Source organism: Pleurodeles waltl, chromosome 2_2, assembly GCF_031143425.1.
Source record: "Pleurodeles waltl isolate 20211129_DDA chromosome 2_2, aPleWal1.hap1.20221129, whole genome shotgun sequence".
Taxonomy (NCBI): domain Eukaryota; kingdom Metazoa; phylum Chordata; class Amphibia; order Caudata; family Salamandridae; genus Pleurodeles; species Pleurodeles waltl.
Genome location: NC_090439.1, coordinates 1,143,173,622 through 1,143,190,702, shown reverse-complemented (window position 1 = coordinate 1,143,190,702; position 17,081 = coordinate 1,143,173,622). Strand labels below are relative to the sequence as shown.

Here is a 17,081-nt window from a genome sequence, read left to right as displayed (position 1 = left end):
TCTATTTTACTATTTAACTGGATTATACATCTTAGAAAAATATGATAATAATGTTAGTTTTAAATGGCATAAACCATTAATAGTTGTTTATGTTGGGATGTATGTTGAATTAATAAACAACTATTAACGGTTTATCAAATTAAAAAAACATTTTTCTAAAAATGTTCTTATAATTTGTAATCTAGTTATATAAAAAGAAAAAAACAAAGGCAAAATCTATCGGCTTTGCCAATGCTTGTTTTCTATATAGGCATGGGGACATTAAGTAATTTGCCTAGAATTGTGGGATGTTGAAATTATACAGAGACTCGAACCAGGTCTGTCAGTTCTAAAGTCAGTAGCTCTGCCCATTTACACTATATCTTGACAGTAGAATTAACAAGCTTGTGAGGTCCAGAGAAGGTGAAAAAACTGAGAGGTCACTTAATCAGTAGTGGTGAGAGGAAGGCAGTGGAAGTGCTTAATTTGTAAATAAAAATGTGCCGGGGCCCAACGCCCTCCTCTTAAACATGCGGCTGCTGCAATTAAATGTGCGAACAGGGAATACTGAGGCAGAGTAATCCTGAAGCCATCTCGGGCCCCTTCAATCTAATTACAGCCATTCCCTACCCCTTCAGCTCACCTTTACAGCTTTCTGCTTTCTCCCATTGTGATGCTTTTTTTTTTTCTCTTCCTCCCATATGTGTCTTTTGCTCGCAGTAAATGCTTGAGGCAGAAAAATAAGCGTCGGCCCTCAAAAATGAGTGGCGGTGTCCCGCACCGGAAACATCAAGCATAAATTAGGCACTGGTTGGTGGTGAGAGCTGTAGCCACACCTACATAACGCATTAGTTACGACTAGAGACTGTAACTTGTGCAACCGTCCCTGGCTCATCGACTTTCATCACCACCAAAAGAGGTGTTTGGAGGTTACTGATCTGTATTCCCCGAAGCTTCCCCTGGCATTAGAAGAAAAGGAGAGACTCGTGTAATTAACAAAGTCCAAACGAGGAAAGAAAACAGGGTTAACAAGTAACCGCAGCCCTGCCAATTGTCATGCATTGTGTGTTAGAATAACACTTTTCCGGTCATTTTCCTGCATTACCGCAATGCCTGAGATTGTCACGCATGTCCTGAAGTGCGTTAAAACCTTCATGTTCCAGTTTGTCACTTTGCTAGATAAGCTCCGAGGAGTGTTTACCAAAGGCCACAAGTTGGCGATAGTGAACAACAGGAGATATAGGATTCTTGATATATATATGGTTCCCTCATCTTCATCGCTTGATTTTGCTTGCAAGAAAGTGTCAATCATAGTCATTGAAGTGTCACTCATAATTACACTGAAATTATGAAAATGTCACACATAGCAATCTGAAACCATGGCAGCTATGGTTTAACAGTGCTCGGGGTCTCATTAATCACAGAGAGGAGAGCATCTGTGCTGCTTTCCCCTGAGCACACTTCCTGTTCTCCAAGGCTGACAGTGACACAGTCATGCGCAAAAAGGCCCTACTAAATTTAAATGGGAGTGCCTCAGAAGGGAAATTGTATTTTGTATTCAGAGAAGAGGCGACAGCAAAGGCCTGTGGAGGCATCTGACTTCAACTCGGAGTTGACTATCTAAAGTGCTATTCGCGAGTATATTTATAACTGTTAATTAAAGAGAGGGGGAAGCCAAATATAAGATCCTTTAGAGTTCTGAACAAGCCAGTGCATGGCCAGGAAAGGCTGTTAGTGCTGGGTTTATGTCTGACCTGCAGCTGACATGACTACAGTCCTACGGGAACGCCCTGATTTTGTAACAGCCCAGCTGTCCTCTTCATTAGGAACCTTTAGTTGACATTATTAACTTTTGATAATAGTTTGATGCAGTTAAATGGTGCACGCCACAAGGTAAACTGCCTTATAGGGTTTAAATAATTAGAGTTAATCAAACCAAACAAAACCTTGAAAGGATGAATGTCCAAGCCTATGTTCCATAAATTACGCACACAAAATAAGATTAAGTGGTGCAATCCCTCACACAACTTCCATGTGCTGTCTGACGCCTACAAACAGCCCTAGTTGTGTAGCAGTATTTAGGGAAGAGGATGTAACCTAACTGTCAGAGCTGCTGACCTTGGAGCTGGGGATCCAGGTTCCAGTCTTGGTGACGGCTCAACATCATGTGATTCTGGGCAAACCACTTAATCTCCCTGTGCCAACCAAAAATGAATGTCTTCTTCCCACATGTAAAGCGCTCCAGTACCTTGGGTGAATATGTGCTGTTGGAAATGGCCCTTTTTGCAGGGTGTTAGACCTGACAGGCTTAGGGTGGTCACCCCTAACTTTTTGCCTGCCTCCCTCCACTTTTTGGACATTGTTTTTGCTGCTTTTAGGACTCTGTGCACTTTACCACTGCTAACCAATGCTAAAGAGCATATGCTCTCTCCCTTTAAACATAATGACATTGGCTCATACCCAACTGGATTATTTAATGTACTTGTAAGTCCCTAGTAGAGCGCACTACATGTGCCCATGGCCTGTAGATTAAATTCTACTAGTGGGCCTGCAGCACTGATTGTGGCACCCACTTGAGTAGCCCCTTAACCATGTCTCAGGCCTGCCATTGCAAAGCCTGTGTGTGCAGTTTCACTGCCAATTCGATTTGGCATTTTAAGGTACTTGCCAAGCCTAAAACTCCCCTTTTTCTACATATAAGTCACTCTAAGGTAGACCCTAGGTAACCCCTAGGGCAGGGTGCTGTTTAGACAAAAGGCAGGACATGGACCTGTGTAGTTTACATGTCCTGGCAGTATAAAACTCCTAAATTCATATTGCACTGCTGTGAAGCCTGCTCCTTTCATAGGCTAACATCAGGGCTGCCCTCATATACTGTTTGAGTGGTAGCTGCTGATCTGAAAGGAGTAGGAATGTCATATTTAGTATGGCCAGAATGGTAATACAAAATCCTGCTGACTGGTGAAGTTGGATTTATTATTACTATTTTAGAAATGCAACTTTTAGAAAGTGAGCATTTGTCTGCACTTACATCCTTCTGTGCGTTACAATCCACGTCTGGCCAGCTCCCTTATGCATTCACTCAGACAAACCCCAAACACAGGATGCTCAGCCTCACTTGCATACATATGCATATTGAATGAGTCTTCCTGTGCTGGGAGGATGGAGGGTGTGACACTTACATGTCAAAGGACAGTAGCCTGCCCTCACACAAAGGACTGCTACACCCCCTACTGGGACCCTGGCAGACAGGACTGAACTGAAAGGGGACCTTGTACACTTCTAAGCCACTCTTTGAAGTCTCCCCAACTTCAAAGTCACATTTGGATATTTAAACAGTGCCTCTGGCCCTACCAACTCAGACACTTCCTGGAGAAGAGAGCCTGAACCAGAATCTGCAACCTGGCAAGAACTGCCTGGTTGCCTAAAGGACTCACCTGACTACTTTCTGAGAAAGACTGCTGCCTTGCTGTTGCCCTGCTGCCTTGCTGCTCTCTGGCTGTGCTGAGCAGAGCTCTCCAAGGGCTTGGATAGAGCTTGCCTCCTGTTCCCTGAAGTCTCAGGACCAAAAAGTCTTCAATCCTGCAAGAAGAACTCCCTGTGCGGCGAACATCGATGCACAGCCTGCCAGAAATGACGTACAGCCTGCATTGTGGTGAAAGATTCACTGCACGCAGAACCGGAATGACACAGCCCGACTTTGCAAGGAGAAGATCGACGCAGCACCAGTGTAGCAACCAGAACTTCGATGCAAAGCCGAGCCGGAACGATGCAGCTCGACTTCCTGACCGGAATCGATGCGGTGGAAATTTCCACACAGCACCCACCAGATCGACGCAGCCCCTGTGACTTCATCCTGCCAGCGCCGGAATTCAACGCATCGTCCCCGGGGTGTCCGAAAACACCGCAACCCGAAAAGGATCCAAGACCGAGCGCCGGAAATCAACGCAAAGCCTTCCCTGCGTGAAAAATAAACGACGCATCACCTTGTGTGGCCCGAGAGATTGACGCACACCTCCCTGTCTTCCACGCATCTCCTCCTCTGTGATACTCCTTGCGGAGATTTTGAACGCAAACCAGGTACGTTGTGCTTGCAAGAGACAATTGTTGCTTTTAAGAGACTAAAAGACACTTTATATCACTTTTACAGTGATATCTCAACATATACTTATTGCATCTTAATCATTTTGACCTGCATTTTACCAGATAAATATTATATATTTTTTCTAAACACTGTGTGGTGTATTTTTGTGGTGTTCTACTGTGTTATTGCATGATTTATTGCACAAATACTTTACACATGGCCTTCTAAGTTAGGCCTGACTGCTCAGTGCCAAGCTACCAGAGGGTGGGCACAGGATAATTTGGATTGTGTGTGACTTATTCTGACTAGAGTGAGGGTCCTTGCTTGGACAGGTGGTAACCTGACTGCCAACCAAAGACCCCATTTCTAACACAGGGTTATCCCCAAACTTTTTGCCTCCGTCCTCCTATTTTTTCTGACCTGTTTTTGTTGTCTTTAGGACTCTAGGCACTTTACCACTGCTGACAAGTCCTAAAGTGCAAGTGCTCCCTGTGTAAATTGTATTGGTGATTGGTTTATCCATGACTGGCATACCTGATTTACTAGTAAGTCCCTAGTAAAATGCACCAGAGGTGCCCAGGGCCTATAAATCAAATGCTACTAGTGGGCCCGCAGCACTGATTGTGCCATTCACATGGGTAGCACTGTAAACATGTCTCAGACCTGCCACTGCAGTGTGTGTGTGAGCAGTTTTGTACTGCCAGTTCGACCTGGCAAGTGTACCCACTTTGCAGGCCCAAACCTTCCCTTTTACTACATATAAGTCACCCCTAAAGTAGGTCCAAGGCAGCCCCATGGGCAGGGTGCAGTGTATTTAAAAGGTAGGACATGTACTGGTGTGTTTTACATGTCCTGATAGTAAAATACTGCAAATTTTATTCTTCACTATTGCAAGGCCTATCTTTCCATAGGTTAAAATGGGGATTGCCGTTAAATGTCTTTTAAGTGTATTTTCCCATTATGAGCAGATAGATATGGAGTTTGGGGACTTTGAACTCACAATTTAAAAATACATCTTTTGGTAAAGTTGGTTTTTAGATTGTAAGTTTGAAAATGGCACTTTTAGAAAGTGGGCATTTTCTTGCTTAACCATTCTGTGCCTCTGCTTGGCTGCTGAATATACACCAGGGTCAGACTGATAGTTGGGCTGGTTGTGAATTCACTTTAGACAGTGACACTGACATTGGAGCTATTCACTGAGGTCAGAGACCCCAAACCCGGTGCCACTAGCAGAGTGGGAGTCCCTCAGCAGTTTAGAGAGTTTCTCCTCACTTTGGCCCGTGATATCCCCCTAGCTGGTCATCTTGACCATGCAAAAACATGGAGTAGGTTGGTGAACCACTTACACTGGTCTGGTATGTCCCAGAAGGCGCAGATAGGTGGTCACCCAAAGGCCCCCTTAATTCCACTTCCAGTGATTGAGGTTCCCTTTGAAAGGGTAGGGATTGATAGTCGGTTCACTTGACCCTCCAACTGCATCAGGGAACAGATTCATACTGGTTGTGGGGGATCATGCAACCAGGTGCCCTAACACAATTCCCAGAGGATTACTACTGCCCCCTGCAGTAGCTAGGGCCCCCATTGGTATCTTTACCAGAGTGGGCTTTCCAAAGGAGGCTGTGTCAGACAGAGGTACAAACTTCACGTCTGGCTACCTGAAACACATGTGGGCTGAATGTGGTATGACCTATAAGTTCACTACCCCCTAGCACCCACAAACCAATAGGCTTGTTGAGAGATTCAACAAGACATTGAAAGGTATGGTTGGTGAACTCCCTGAAACACTCAGGAGATGGGATGTCTTGCTTCCATACCTGTTTTTTGCTTACAGGGAAGTGATACAGAAGGGAGTAGGTTTTTCCCCTTTGAGCTTCTGTTTGGGCCTTCTGTGAGGGGACCACTCTGTCTTGGGAAGGATGGATGGAGAGACCTCTCAGAGAGTCTAAACAGGATATTGTGGACAATGTACTTTGGCTATGTTCCAGAATGGCTGAGTACATGGAGAAAGCATCCAAAACCCTAGCGGCCAGCCAAGAGCTCCAGAAGCTCTGCTATGACAGAAAAGGCTGCACTGGTGGAGTTCCGACCAGGGTAAAGGGTATGGGTTTTGGAGCCTGTGGCTCCTAGGGCCCTCCAAGACAAGCGGAGTGTGCCCTACCTTATCTAAGAGAGAAAGGGGGAAGCCACCTACCTGGTGGACTTTGGCTCTTGCTGGAACCTCAAAAGGGTTATCTTTATAAACCGCATTAAACCCTATCACAACACAGCTGAGATGACCATGGTCGTGGTCACTAATGAGGAACAGGAAGCTGAGAGTGAACCTCTCCCTGATCTCCTCTCCAGCAAACCAAAAAATGACTCACTTGAAGGAGTGGTCTTTTCAGACACCCTCACTGACCAACAGCAGACTGACTGCAACCAAATCTTGCATTAGTATGCTGTGCTCTTCTCCTTGACCCCTGGTCAGACTTCCCGGTGTACAATGATGTGGAAACTGGGGATAGTTTGCCTGTCAAAAACAAAATCTATCTATCATGTCAAAGAGAGCGTCAAAGCTGAGGTCAGCAAGATGATGGAATTGGGAGTCATTGATCACCCTGAGAGCCCCTGTGCCAGTCCAGTGGTGTTAGTTCCCAAGTCTCATTCCCAGGGTGGAAAGAAAGAAATGTGGTTTTGTGTGGATTATAGGGGTCTCAATGATATGACCAAAACAGATGCCCACCCAATTCCTAGGGCTGATGAATTGATTGACAGAGTAGGGGCAGCCAAGTATCTCAGTACGTTTAATCTCACATCAGGGTACTGGCAGATAGGTCTGACCCCTCGAGCAAGACTTTAGTGTAGCATATCTTGATGATATTGCTGTCTTTATCTTTACCAGGCAGGATCACCTTATCCACCTTGGAAAGGTCTGTGAGGCTCTGTGACAGGCAGGCCTCACTATCATGGGAAGTAAGTGACAGATAAGGCAGGGACAGGTTATATATGTGGGCCATCTTGTAGGTGGAGGACAAGTTCAACCACTACAAGCCAAGATCCAGACAATTCTGGACTGGGTAGCTACAACAGCCCATACTCAAGTCTGGGCGTTTCTTGGCTTGACTGAGTACTACAAGAGGTTTGTAAAAGGATACGGCTCCATTGTGGGCCCTCTCACAGAACTGACCTCCAAGAAAATGCCCAAAAAAGTAAACTGGATAGTAAGCTGTCAAAAGGTCTTTGACACCCTGAAAAAAGCAATGTGTTCAGCACCTGTTCTTAAGGCTCCAGATTACACCAAGCAGTTCATAGTGGAGACAGATGCTTCTGAACATGGGATAGGAACAGTCCTGTCCCAAATCGATGATGGCCATTACCAACCTCTTGCTTTTATTAGCAGGAGGTTACTCTTCAGAGATCAGCGTTGGAGTGCCAATGAAAGGGAAGCCTTTTCTGTGGTTTGGTACCTGAAGAAGCTGAGACCATACCTGTTTGGTTCTCACTTCCTAGTTCAAATTGGCCTCTCCGATGGCTAGTACAAATGAAAGGTGAAAACTCCAAACTGTTAAGGTGGCCCATCTACCTACAGTTAATGGACTTTAAGTGGAACACAGGCCTGGGGCTGACCATGCCAGTGCAGATTGCCTTTCCAGGTTCTTCCACTTGGAAGATGAAGTCTCTCCGTGGAAGGGTTAGTTTCATCCTCTTTCATTTGGGAGGGTGTCATGTAGGAAAGTGCCTCTTTTGACAAGGTCACCCCCACACTTTTTTCCTGGTTTCTGATGTAATCTCTACTGAAAGTGCGCTGGATTACTGCTAACCTGGACCGCAGTGCCGGATCTCTTTCCCCCAAAACTGCAAAATCATTTTTCCCAATTGGCAAAAGCTTTAGCACCCACTGTAAGTCCCTAGTAAATGGTACCCCTGGTACCTAGAGCCTGGGGTACTAAAGAGGGTCCCTAAAGGCTGCAGCACAAACTGTGCCACCCTATGAGACTCCTCACCAAGCACATGACCAGCTGCCCTTGCAGGCTGCGTGTCTTGGTGCAGACCAAAGTGAAAATACGACATGGCACACAGCCTGTGTGCCATGTCCCCTAACACTTCATGCAACATATGTAAGTCACCCCTCTAGCAGGCCTTACAGCCCTAAAGCAGGGTGCATTATGTTACATGTCAGGGTGAATCTGCATGAGCAGATATGCCCCTGCTATGGCTTTGGCGACTCTCAGACATAGTAAGTGACCAGGGAAGCCATTTTAAATGCATGTGCTGGACACTGGTCATTACAAGTTAACCAGCTACATGATGGCTACTCTGAAAAAAGGGATGCTTGGTATCAAATATCTCAGATTAAAAAACCTCTCACTGATGCCAGTAAGAGATTTATTAATAATTGCACCCAGAGGGCACCTTAGAGGTGCCCCCTGAAAACCTAACAGCTACTAGGTTATTGACTGACTGGTCCTTACCAGTTCAGCCACCCTGGATGCATTTATGTCCCCCAAGGTGAAAGCCAGTGCTCTCGAGGGCCAGAGATAAAAGCCTGCACTGGGTGGGGGTGTTAGCCCCTCGCCCAGGCAGGATGGACATTCCAGGGTGGGAAGCTTGAAAGGCCTAGCCGTCTTTGTAATGAGACTCAGGTCTCTTCATTGGCTACCACCTGGCACTCCCTGTAGCGCCCCTAAATTGAGAATTTAGGTGGCCCCTAAACTCTAGGATTCAGATCCTGACTACCTGCAAAGAAAAAGACACAAGGAATCACACCTGCAAAAGAAGAAAAGAAGAAGCAGCTGGCTTGGTACCAGCCCCACCGTCCTGCCTGCTGACCTTAACGGACTCTTCTCAAAAAGATGACTTTTCCTGCAGCTGAGTCTCCAAGAAACCCAGGAGGACTGCCTGCCTTCCAAAAAGACTCAGACTTCCATGAACTGCGGATCTGCTCTGCAACAAAGTTTTCAAGAAAGGACTCTGAAGCCTTCAGGAATAGTAAAGACCAGACACCTGAAGTGACCTCTGCACCCAACGTCCATGTCCCGAGGTGAAGCCAACCAATGGTGCCAGCAAGGTTCTCTAGCTGCCCGGAGTCCAAGTCCACTCAGGTTTCACTCCTCTTGGACTCCCCCAAGTTGCCTGCAGCCTCTGCAAGCAGGCTTCTTTTTCTACAGCTTTGTCATGAATGAAAACCCGACACCTCCAGCAACCACTGCATCCATCGCCCCCGTTGCAGTCTTGGGGGTCACCAGTGCCAATGACATCCCCTGGCTCTCCTGAGCTCAGGTCCACCCCGAGTCCCCCCCACCGGCTGGACTACCCGATGACACCTGCAGCCTCACAATGCCCAGGACCCCCTGACTGCGAGTGTTTCCGGATGGAGAAACCCGACCCCTAACGACACCCCAAGTCTACTACCTACCTGTGTGTTGTCCCCAACTGGCTTCCTAGGAAGAGCCAGCAGCCTGTCTTCACTAGGACCAGCTCCCATAGGAAACCATTGGGCACCCAACGCCTTACTGCATGTAATGAAAATAAGTATGTTTGACCACTGACTTTGTGTTTCACCACAGTGCATATTAGTTGTTTAATGTTCACCAGTTGCAGATTACATTTTGTATTCAGTTTAGCTGCCTATTGGCTTTATCATGGCGTTAGACATTGCAGTTGAGACATTGCAGATGAGCTGTGTGTTTCCACATGGTAAACTAAGCTTGTCTTTTTCGTATTTTCTCTCACCGAACACGATAGCATGATAAAGAAGTGCATATTTTGTGTTTTTCTTTAGTGCAGAAAACAGATTGACCTTGAAAGGCGTGTCTCGAAACGGTGGCCAGCTTTCAACACATTCCTGTCAAGGTTTACCTAAACAAGCCAGCATTTTTTTAATAATTCACATCTGAGAGGGAAGGGCCTTTCAGAAGGCTTTTTCCCATGATTATTTAATCTATAAAATGTGTCCCTGGGCAACAGTGAGGGGAATTTTCCGAGACTTCAGTCAGGATTGGATGTCAAATTCCTGTCCTCCTGTGAGGGTGGAAAACTCTTTCTCGCAGTTGAAAAGGGGTCATCAACTTGCTGGCATGAGAAAGATGAAGAGCAGTGACAGGCCCTACGGTGATGAATTTTGACTTTATTCTTTGCTTTGCAGTTATGCTATAAAATCACTTTGATATATTTTCCTTTCATTGCTGTGACTATTTTTAAACGTGTGCCTCCAACCTACTAGTCTCTCTCAGGAACTTTGTGGTGAAGTATTAATAAATGTCTTCTTTAAACTAAGAAGTGCATTCCAGAGGGCGCTCTCAGGAATACTGGGAGCCTGGTCAGGCTCTCTCCAGCCTGGCAACCGTGTTGCTGAGTTGGAGAGAGCCTACTGTGCATGTATTGTATTGTAATCGTATTTATATAGCGCTTACTACCCCTGACGAGGCGTCGAAGCGCTTTTCGGTGAGTAGCACGCTACTCTGGAACCCAACAAGAATTAGTGATGGATTAGTATCGGGAAATAATGAGTACAGTTTTAGTATTATTATGAGTTAATTTGAGCGGCGGATATGAGAGTTTGTTAGTTAGATTGACAGGAGTAATGGAGGGGTGGAGGAGGAAAGAAATCCAGGAGTGTTAATTGGGAGTATATGGTAATAGGATTTAGGCTTGGGATGAGTAAAGGGGGATGGAGGATGTAGGAAAGTACCATCTTGCCTGGCATGTTACCCCCATATTTCACTGTATATATGTTGTTTTAGTTGTATGTGTCACTGGGACCCTGTCAGCCAGGGCCCCAGTGCTCATAAGTGTGCCCTGTATGTGTTACCTGTGTTATGACTAACTGTCTCACTGAGGCTCTGCTATCCAGAACCTCAGTGGTTATGCTCTCTCATTTCTTTCCAAATTGTCACTAACAGGCTAGTGACCAATTTCACCAATTTACATTGGCATACTGGAACACCCTTATAATTCCCTAGTATACTGTATGGTACTGAGGTACCCAGGGTATTGGGGTTCCAGGAGATCCCTATGGGCTGCAGCATTTCTTTTGCCACCCATAGGGAGATCTGACAATTCTTACACAGGCCTGCCAGTGCAGCCTGAGTGAAATAACGTCCACTTTATTGCTCAGCCATGTACCACTGCACTTAAGTGACTTATAAGTCACCTATATGTCTAACCTTTACCTGGTAAAGGTTGGGTGCTAAGTTACTTAGTGTGTAGGCACCCTGGCACTAGCCAAGGTGCTCCCACATTGTTCAGGGCAAATTCCCTGGACTTTGTGAGTGCGGGGACACCATTACCCGCGTGCACTATACATATGTCACGACATATGTATAGCGTCACAATGGTAACTCCGAACATGGCCATGTAACATGTCTAAGATCATGGAATTGTCACCCCAATGCCATTCTGGCATTGGGGAGACAATTCCATGATCCCCCGAGTCTCTAGCTCAGACCCGGCTACTGCCAAACTACCTTTCCCGGGGTTTCACTGCAGCTGCTGCTGCTGCCAACCCCTCAGACAGGTTTCTGCCCTCCTGGGGTCCAGCCAGGCTTGGCCCAGGAAGGCAGAACAAAGGACTTCCTCAGAGAGAGGGTGTTACACCCTCTCCCTTTGGAAAAAGGTGTCAGGGCTGGGGAGGAGTAGCCTTCCCCCAGCCTCTGGAAATGCTTTGATGGGCACAGATGGTGGCCATCTCTGCATAAGCCAGTCTACACCGGTTCAGGGATCCCTCAGCCCTGCTCTGGCGCAAAACTGGACAAAGAAAAGGGGAGTGACCACTCCCCTGACCTGCACCTCCCCTGGGAGGTGCCCAGAGCTCCTCCAGTGTGCTCCAGACCTCTGCCATCTTGGAAACAGAGGTGCTGCTGGCACACTGGACTGCTCTGAGTGGCCAGTGCCACCAGGTGACGTCAGAGACTCCTTCTGATAGGCTCCTTCAGGTGTTGCTAGCCTATCCTCTCTCCTAGGTAGCCAAACCTCCTTTTCTGGCTATTTAGGGTCTCTGCTTTGGGGAATTCCTTAGATAACGAATGCAAGAGCTCATCAGAGTTCCTCTACATCTCTCTCTTCACCTTCTGTCAAGGAATCGACTGCTGACCGCGCTGGAAGCCTGCAAAACTGCAACAAAGTAGCAAAGACGACTACTGTGACCTTGTAACGCTGATCCTGCCGCCTTCTCGACTGTTTTCCTGGTGGTGCATGCTGTGGGGGTAGCCTGCTTCCTCTCTGCACTAGAAGCTCCGAAGAAATCTCCCGTGGGTCGACGGAATCTTCCCCCTGCAACCGCAGGCACCAAAGAACTGCATCACCTGTCCCCTGGGTCTCCTCTCAGCACGACGAGCGAGGTCCCTTGAACTCAGCAACTCTGTCCAAGTGACTCCCACAGTCCAGTGACTCTTCAGTCCAAGTTTGGTGGAGGTAAGTCCTTGCCTCCCCACGCTAGACTGCATTGCTGGGAACCGCGTGTTTTGCAGATACTCCGGCTCCTGTGCACTCTTCCAGGATTTCCTTTGTGCACAGCCAAGCCTGGGTCCCCGGCACTCTAACCTGCATTGCACGACCTCCTGAGTTGTCCTCCGGCTTCGTGGGACCCTCTTGTGCAACTTCGGGTGAGCTCCGGTTCACTCCACTTCGTAGTGCCTGTTCCAGCACTTCTGCGGGTGCTGCTTGCTTCTGAGAGGGCTCCTTGTCTTGCTGGGCACCCCCTCTGCCCCCTCACGCGATTGGTGACATCCTGGTCCCTCCTGGGCCACAGCAGCATCCAAAAACCCTAACCGCGACCCTTGCAGGTAGCAAGGCTTGTTTGTGGTCTTTCTGCATGAAAATACTTCTGCACGATTTTTCACGACGTGGGATATCCATCCTCCAAATGGGAAATTTCTAGCCCTTGTCGTTCTTGCAGAATCCAGAGCTTCTACCATCCGGTGGCAGCTTCTTTGCACCCACAGCTGGCATTTCCTGGGCATCTGCCCACTCCCGACTTGATCGTGACTTTTGGACTTGGTCCCCTTGTTCCACAGGTACTCTTGTCTTGAAATCCATCGTTGTTGCATTGCTGGTGTTGGTCTTTCCTGCAGAATTCCCCTATCACGACTTCTGTGCTCTTTGGGGAACTTAGGTGCACTTTGCACCCACTTTTCAGGGTCTTGGGGTGGGCTATTTTTCTAACCCTCACTGTTTTCTTACAGTCCCAGCGACCCTCTACAAGGTCACATAGGTTTGGGGTCCATTCGTGGTTCGCATTCCACTTCTAGAGTATATGGTTTGTGTTGCCCCTATCCCTATGTGCCCCCATTGCATTCTATTGTGACTATACATTGTTTGCACTGTTTTCTATTGCTATTACTGCATATTTTGGTATTGTGTACATATATCTTGTGTATATTTGCTATCCTCATACTGAGGGTACTCACTGAGATACTTTGACATATTGTCATAAAAATAAAGTACCTTTATTTTTAGTATATCTGTGTATTGTGTTTTCTTATGATATTGTGCATATGACACTAGTGGTACTGTAGGAGCTTCACTCGTCTCCTAGTTCAGCCTAAGCTGCTCTGCTAAGCTACCTTTTCTATCAGTCTAAGCTGCTAGACACCCCTCTACACTAATAAGGGATACCTGGACCTGGTGCAAGGTGTAAGTACCCCCTGGTACCCACTACAAGCCAGTCCAGCCTCCTACAGAGGAGGGAAGAGTATGTGGAAGGGTTAGGGAGATCATAGTAGCAGGGTGAGATAAATGCGGGAGAATTTAGTAGGGTTGTGTGGGAGGTCATGGTAGTAAAGTGAGGTTTGGTGAGTTAGATGAGAAGCGGAGGGAAGAGCTTAGGCAGAGTTATTTAGGAGATGAAAGTAGTAGAAAGGATTTAGGATGAGTCAGAGTGAGAATGGAGGATAGATTGATAGAGACATGACACATGATGATGGGTAGATAAGTGTGATAAGATGAGAGCAGGAATTCATAGATAACCCACCCAGGAGCCATGCAATGACCCACGAACATGCCAAGCACGGAAACAACATATATATCACTCATTTGTAAAGATAGCTCAATAGATAAACGCTTTCGGAGTCAGAGGTGACATGATGACCTCTTTTGGGAATCCAGCACGTTTATAGGGCACTGGGAAACTGACTGTCTCCCCGTAACATTGCATTCAACAAGTCATGGAACCCCTAAAGTCTTCTGTTTGTTTCTCAACCTCTGAGTATCAGTGAATACTTTTTTTTATGACTGACGAGCACACCTGGCTGGGAGTGAGTTTCCTCTAGATACTCAGTGCCGTTACTACACCCTCTCTCTGACAGGATGAACTCCGGATAGCTGCTACCAGCCATGTTCCACACACGTCAATCACCCCTCACTTTCGCTCAGTTGTGAGTGTTGTCCATCACATCAGGAAAAGGGGTCCGTTATGTCACGGCTGCCAGAATACGGACTCCTCGTGATTTTTCTGCGTGCACGGAAACTCCGGGTTTATCTCTCAACGTGCATCGTTCACCCTGAAGAAGGGAGTGAGGTCCAATGAAGCCGAGGGTGGAGCTCTCACACTGAAACGGAGAGCTGACCCCGGCTACCTGTGGCAAGGCCTCACCAGTGGCTGAGACAACAGTGGACGCAGCTCCTGGCCTCCACCCCTTTACTGTTCAATGCCCAACACCAAGCTGGCCAGCATTTACTCTGTGGCACCGAGGCCCAGCTATGGCATCAAAGAGGCATCAGCTGTGGCTGGCTCTGGGGCATTCTGGACACTAAACACGCATACATCTCTCTCTCTCACACACACTCACTCACTCCCCCCTATCTCTTTCTCTCTCTCCCTCCCCCTCTCTCTCTCTTTCCCCCTTCCTCTCTCCCTCCTATTCCGAACTCTTCTGTGTGATTGGGCGGTCTGAGACAGCCGGACAAACACACATGCGCTCTGAGGGGAGTGCACAGTGCACTCCCCTCACTGCTCGTCACCCCCGTGGCCCCGCCCCTTTACATGAAAACAATAATAAACACAGTTTATAATTGTTTTCTTGTAAAGGTTTTGCAGCTGCTGGCGGGGGGCGACGCTCCTCTCCCCTAATGGGGGAGCCGCGCCTGGCACTGAGAAATAAGAAGAAAGCATGAGTAGAAGAGAAGGAATGAGATTGGCAAAAGAAACCGGTGTGACATGCCGCGGAAAGACATGGTAAAAGGCATGAGCGAAGTGGGCACCTGACCTACCTTCCGGGGGTTTTCCGGGGAAAGTGACGGCTCTCTTTTTTTAACCTGTCTGTTTCGCTATCTCAATCTTTCTCTGCCTTCCTCTTCCCCAGACTCCGCCTCTCTGTGCCCATAGTCATCTCAGGCAAGACATATTTCAAGTGTTTTTTTTGTGGGACCTCCTTACTGAAAGTTTAACGTATAATTAGTACAAATGGGTAATAATAGTCAACATTATTCCAAACAAGGACCCCTAAAATAGGTCTTGGCCACGGCCACCAAAATCCATAAGATGACACTTTTAGGTGGCACATTCTATGTATATTTTGACTTTGTTGCATATTACCAAATAAAATAAAAGAACCATTGCACCAGCTTGCCACGGCCGGACCAATTGGCTTTGATGATGGTGTTTGAAGAATCGATAACATGAGGTCCGCAGTGGTTGAAGTTCTCGCTGCCAGTCCTATAAGGTGTCTCCGCTGGGTAGGTGCTGCTGATGAGGTCTCCTTGGAGGGCTGCTGAGGATACCGCAGCCCACCCTGCGGCCGCTTCGGGATCACTGATTTCTCGGAAGAGGCCGCATTGTAGGAACAGAAACTTACTTTCAGTTTCGGGTCTGGGCACGAGGTGCGCGCGCCCGTGTGTCTGTAGATGGGGCGCCCTGGGGGTGGTTTACAGAGCTGGGGCTGTGGGGGAGGAGCAGGCAGACCCTACTCACGCGGAGAAGCTTCGAGGCGCTTTACAGCTTGGCACAGGTGGGTTCCTGCTATGCGAGTAGCGTTTGTTTGCGGCATTAACGCGCTGCGTTATGTTGTGACTCTGCATAGCGCCCAGTACGAGCTCTGGGGCACCTAGGCGCTGCAGCAGCCAGCAACCTCTACTACTGTAGGCAATAGATTTCCAGACTCCGAGATATAGCAAAGGAGGGAACTGCTGCAGAGGCGCTTCGGATGGGTGAAGGGAGAGGGCAGAGAAGCTGCTACGGCATCAGATTCTCAGCGCCTCCATAACCCTGGCACACACTTCCTGTTATCTGCAGTGTTTATGTTCTATGTGCGGGGCGGGGCTTCTCTATACTGGGGTGCCATTTGTTTTCAGATTCAGCCTTTTGCTTTATGATGTACGCTTCAATAGCGCCTATACGGGTTTAAGCACTTCAAGCAGCAGCTAACAAACACTACAAATTCACAGTAATAACAACTATGGAACCTGCAAGACAGGTAGACAGGCACGACGGTGAAGTAAAGGAAGAATTATTATGTTGCAAAATAGAGATTGTCGGGACTGGACGAATGAGTGGATTAATGGAGGGCGGACAGTGTGGAGAGGAACAAAGAGTGGCTGCTGCTACACCAGAATAAACACGGATCCAAGCCGTTTAAGTCATTGTAACTTGTGAACACGCAGTTATTGTATAATGCAGCGCCTGGACGCCAGGGCGCCTCTCTGCCCAGGAGGTGCCCTTTTAATGGTTTATTGATATTACGTTCTGCTTTGAACTTCTATAGCGCTCTACAAACTCAAAGGCTTCTGGGTGCTGAAGTGGCTCACCGCACCCCAACTTCCCAGTGAAACATTGGTGGTAAATGGGTGTTAATCGCACAAAGACATAGCTTCGTAATGGCTGCAGGGTCTGTACGACATAATGAGGAGTACATTTAAAATGAATTGCATGACAGAAAGAGACCTAATGGGTGGTGTCATTAACGGAGTGTGATATGGCGTGCTCAGCTGTGCAAGTTTGTATGCACCAACAAACCTTTCCCCACAAGGTCAAATCTATCCCTGGCCTACCCTGGAAATGGTCTGGGATGTCCTCCAACCTTCCAAGATGGGACGGGGAACGGAC

The 17,081-nt window shown here is 47.5% G+C and overlaps 1 protein-coding gene across 3 annotated transcripts in view; it reads left to right on the top strand.

Annotated features, from left to right (window-relative positions):
* Positions 1 to 15,086: 15,086 nt before the first annotated feature.
* Positions 15,087 to 17,081, top strand: part of LOC138282977 (GTPase IMAP family member 7-like) — a 133,974-nt gene continuing 131,979 nt past the window's right edge. For 2 of the 3 annotated variants that reach the window (XM_069221066.1, XM_069221065.1), the window contains exon 1: positions 15,849 to 15,987. In XM_069221066.1, coding sequence (XP_069077167.1) covers positions 15,884 to 15,987 — 104 coding nt within the window. In that variant the 5' untranslated portion in view covers positions 15,849 to 15,883. Of the gene's footprint in view, positions 15,216 to 15,848; positions 15,988 to 17,081 lie in introns of those variants that run through there. The other variant, XM_069221067.1, reaches the window with a different exon arrangement.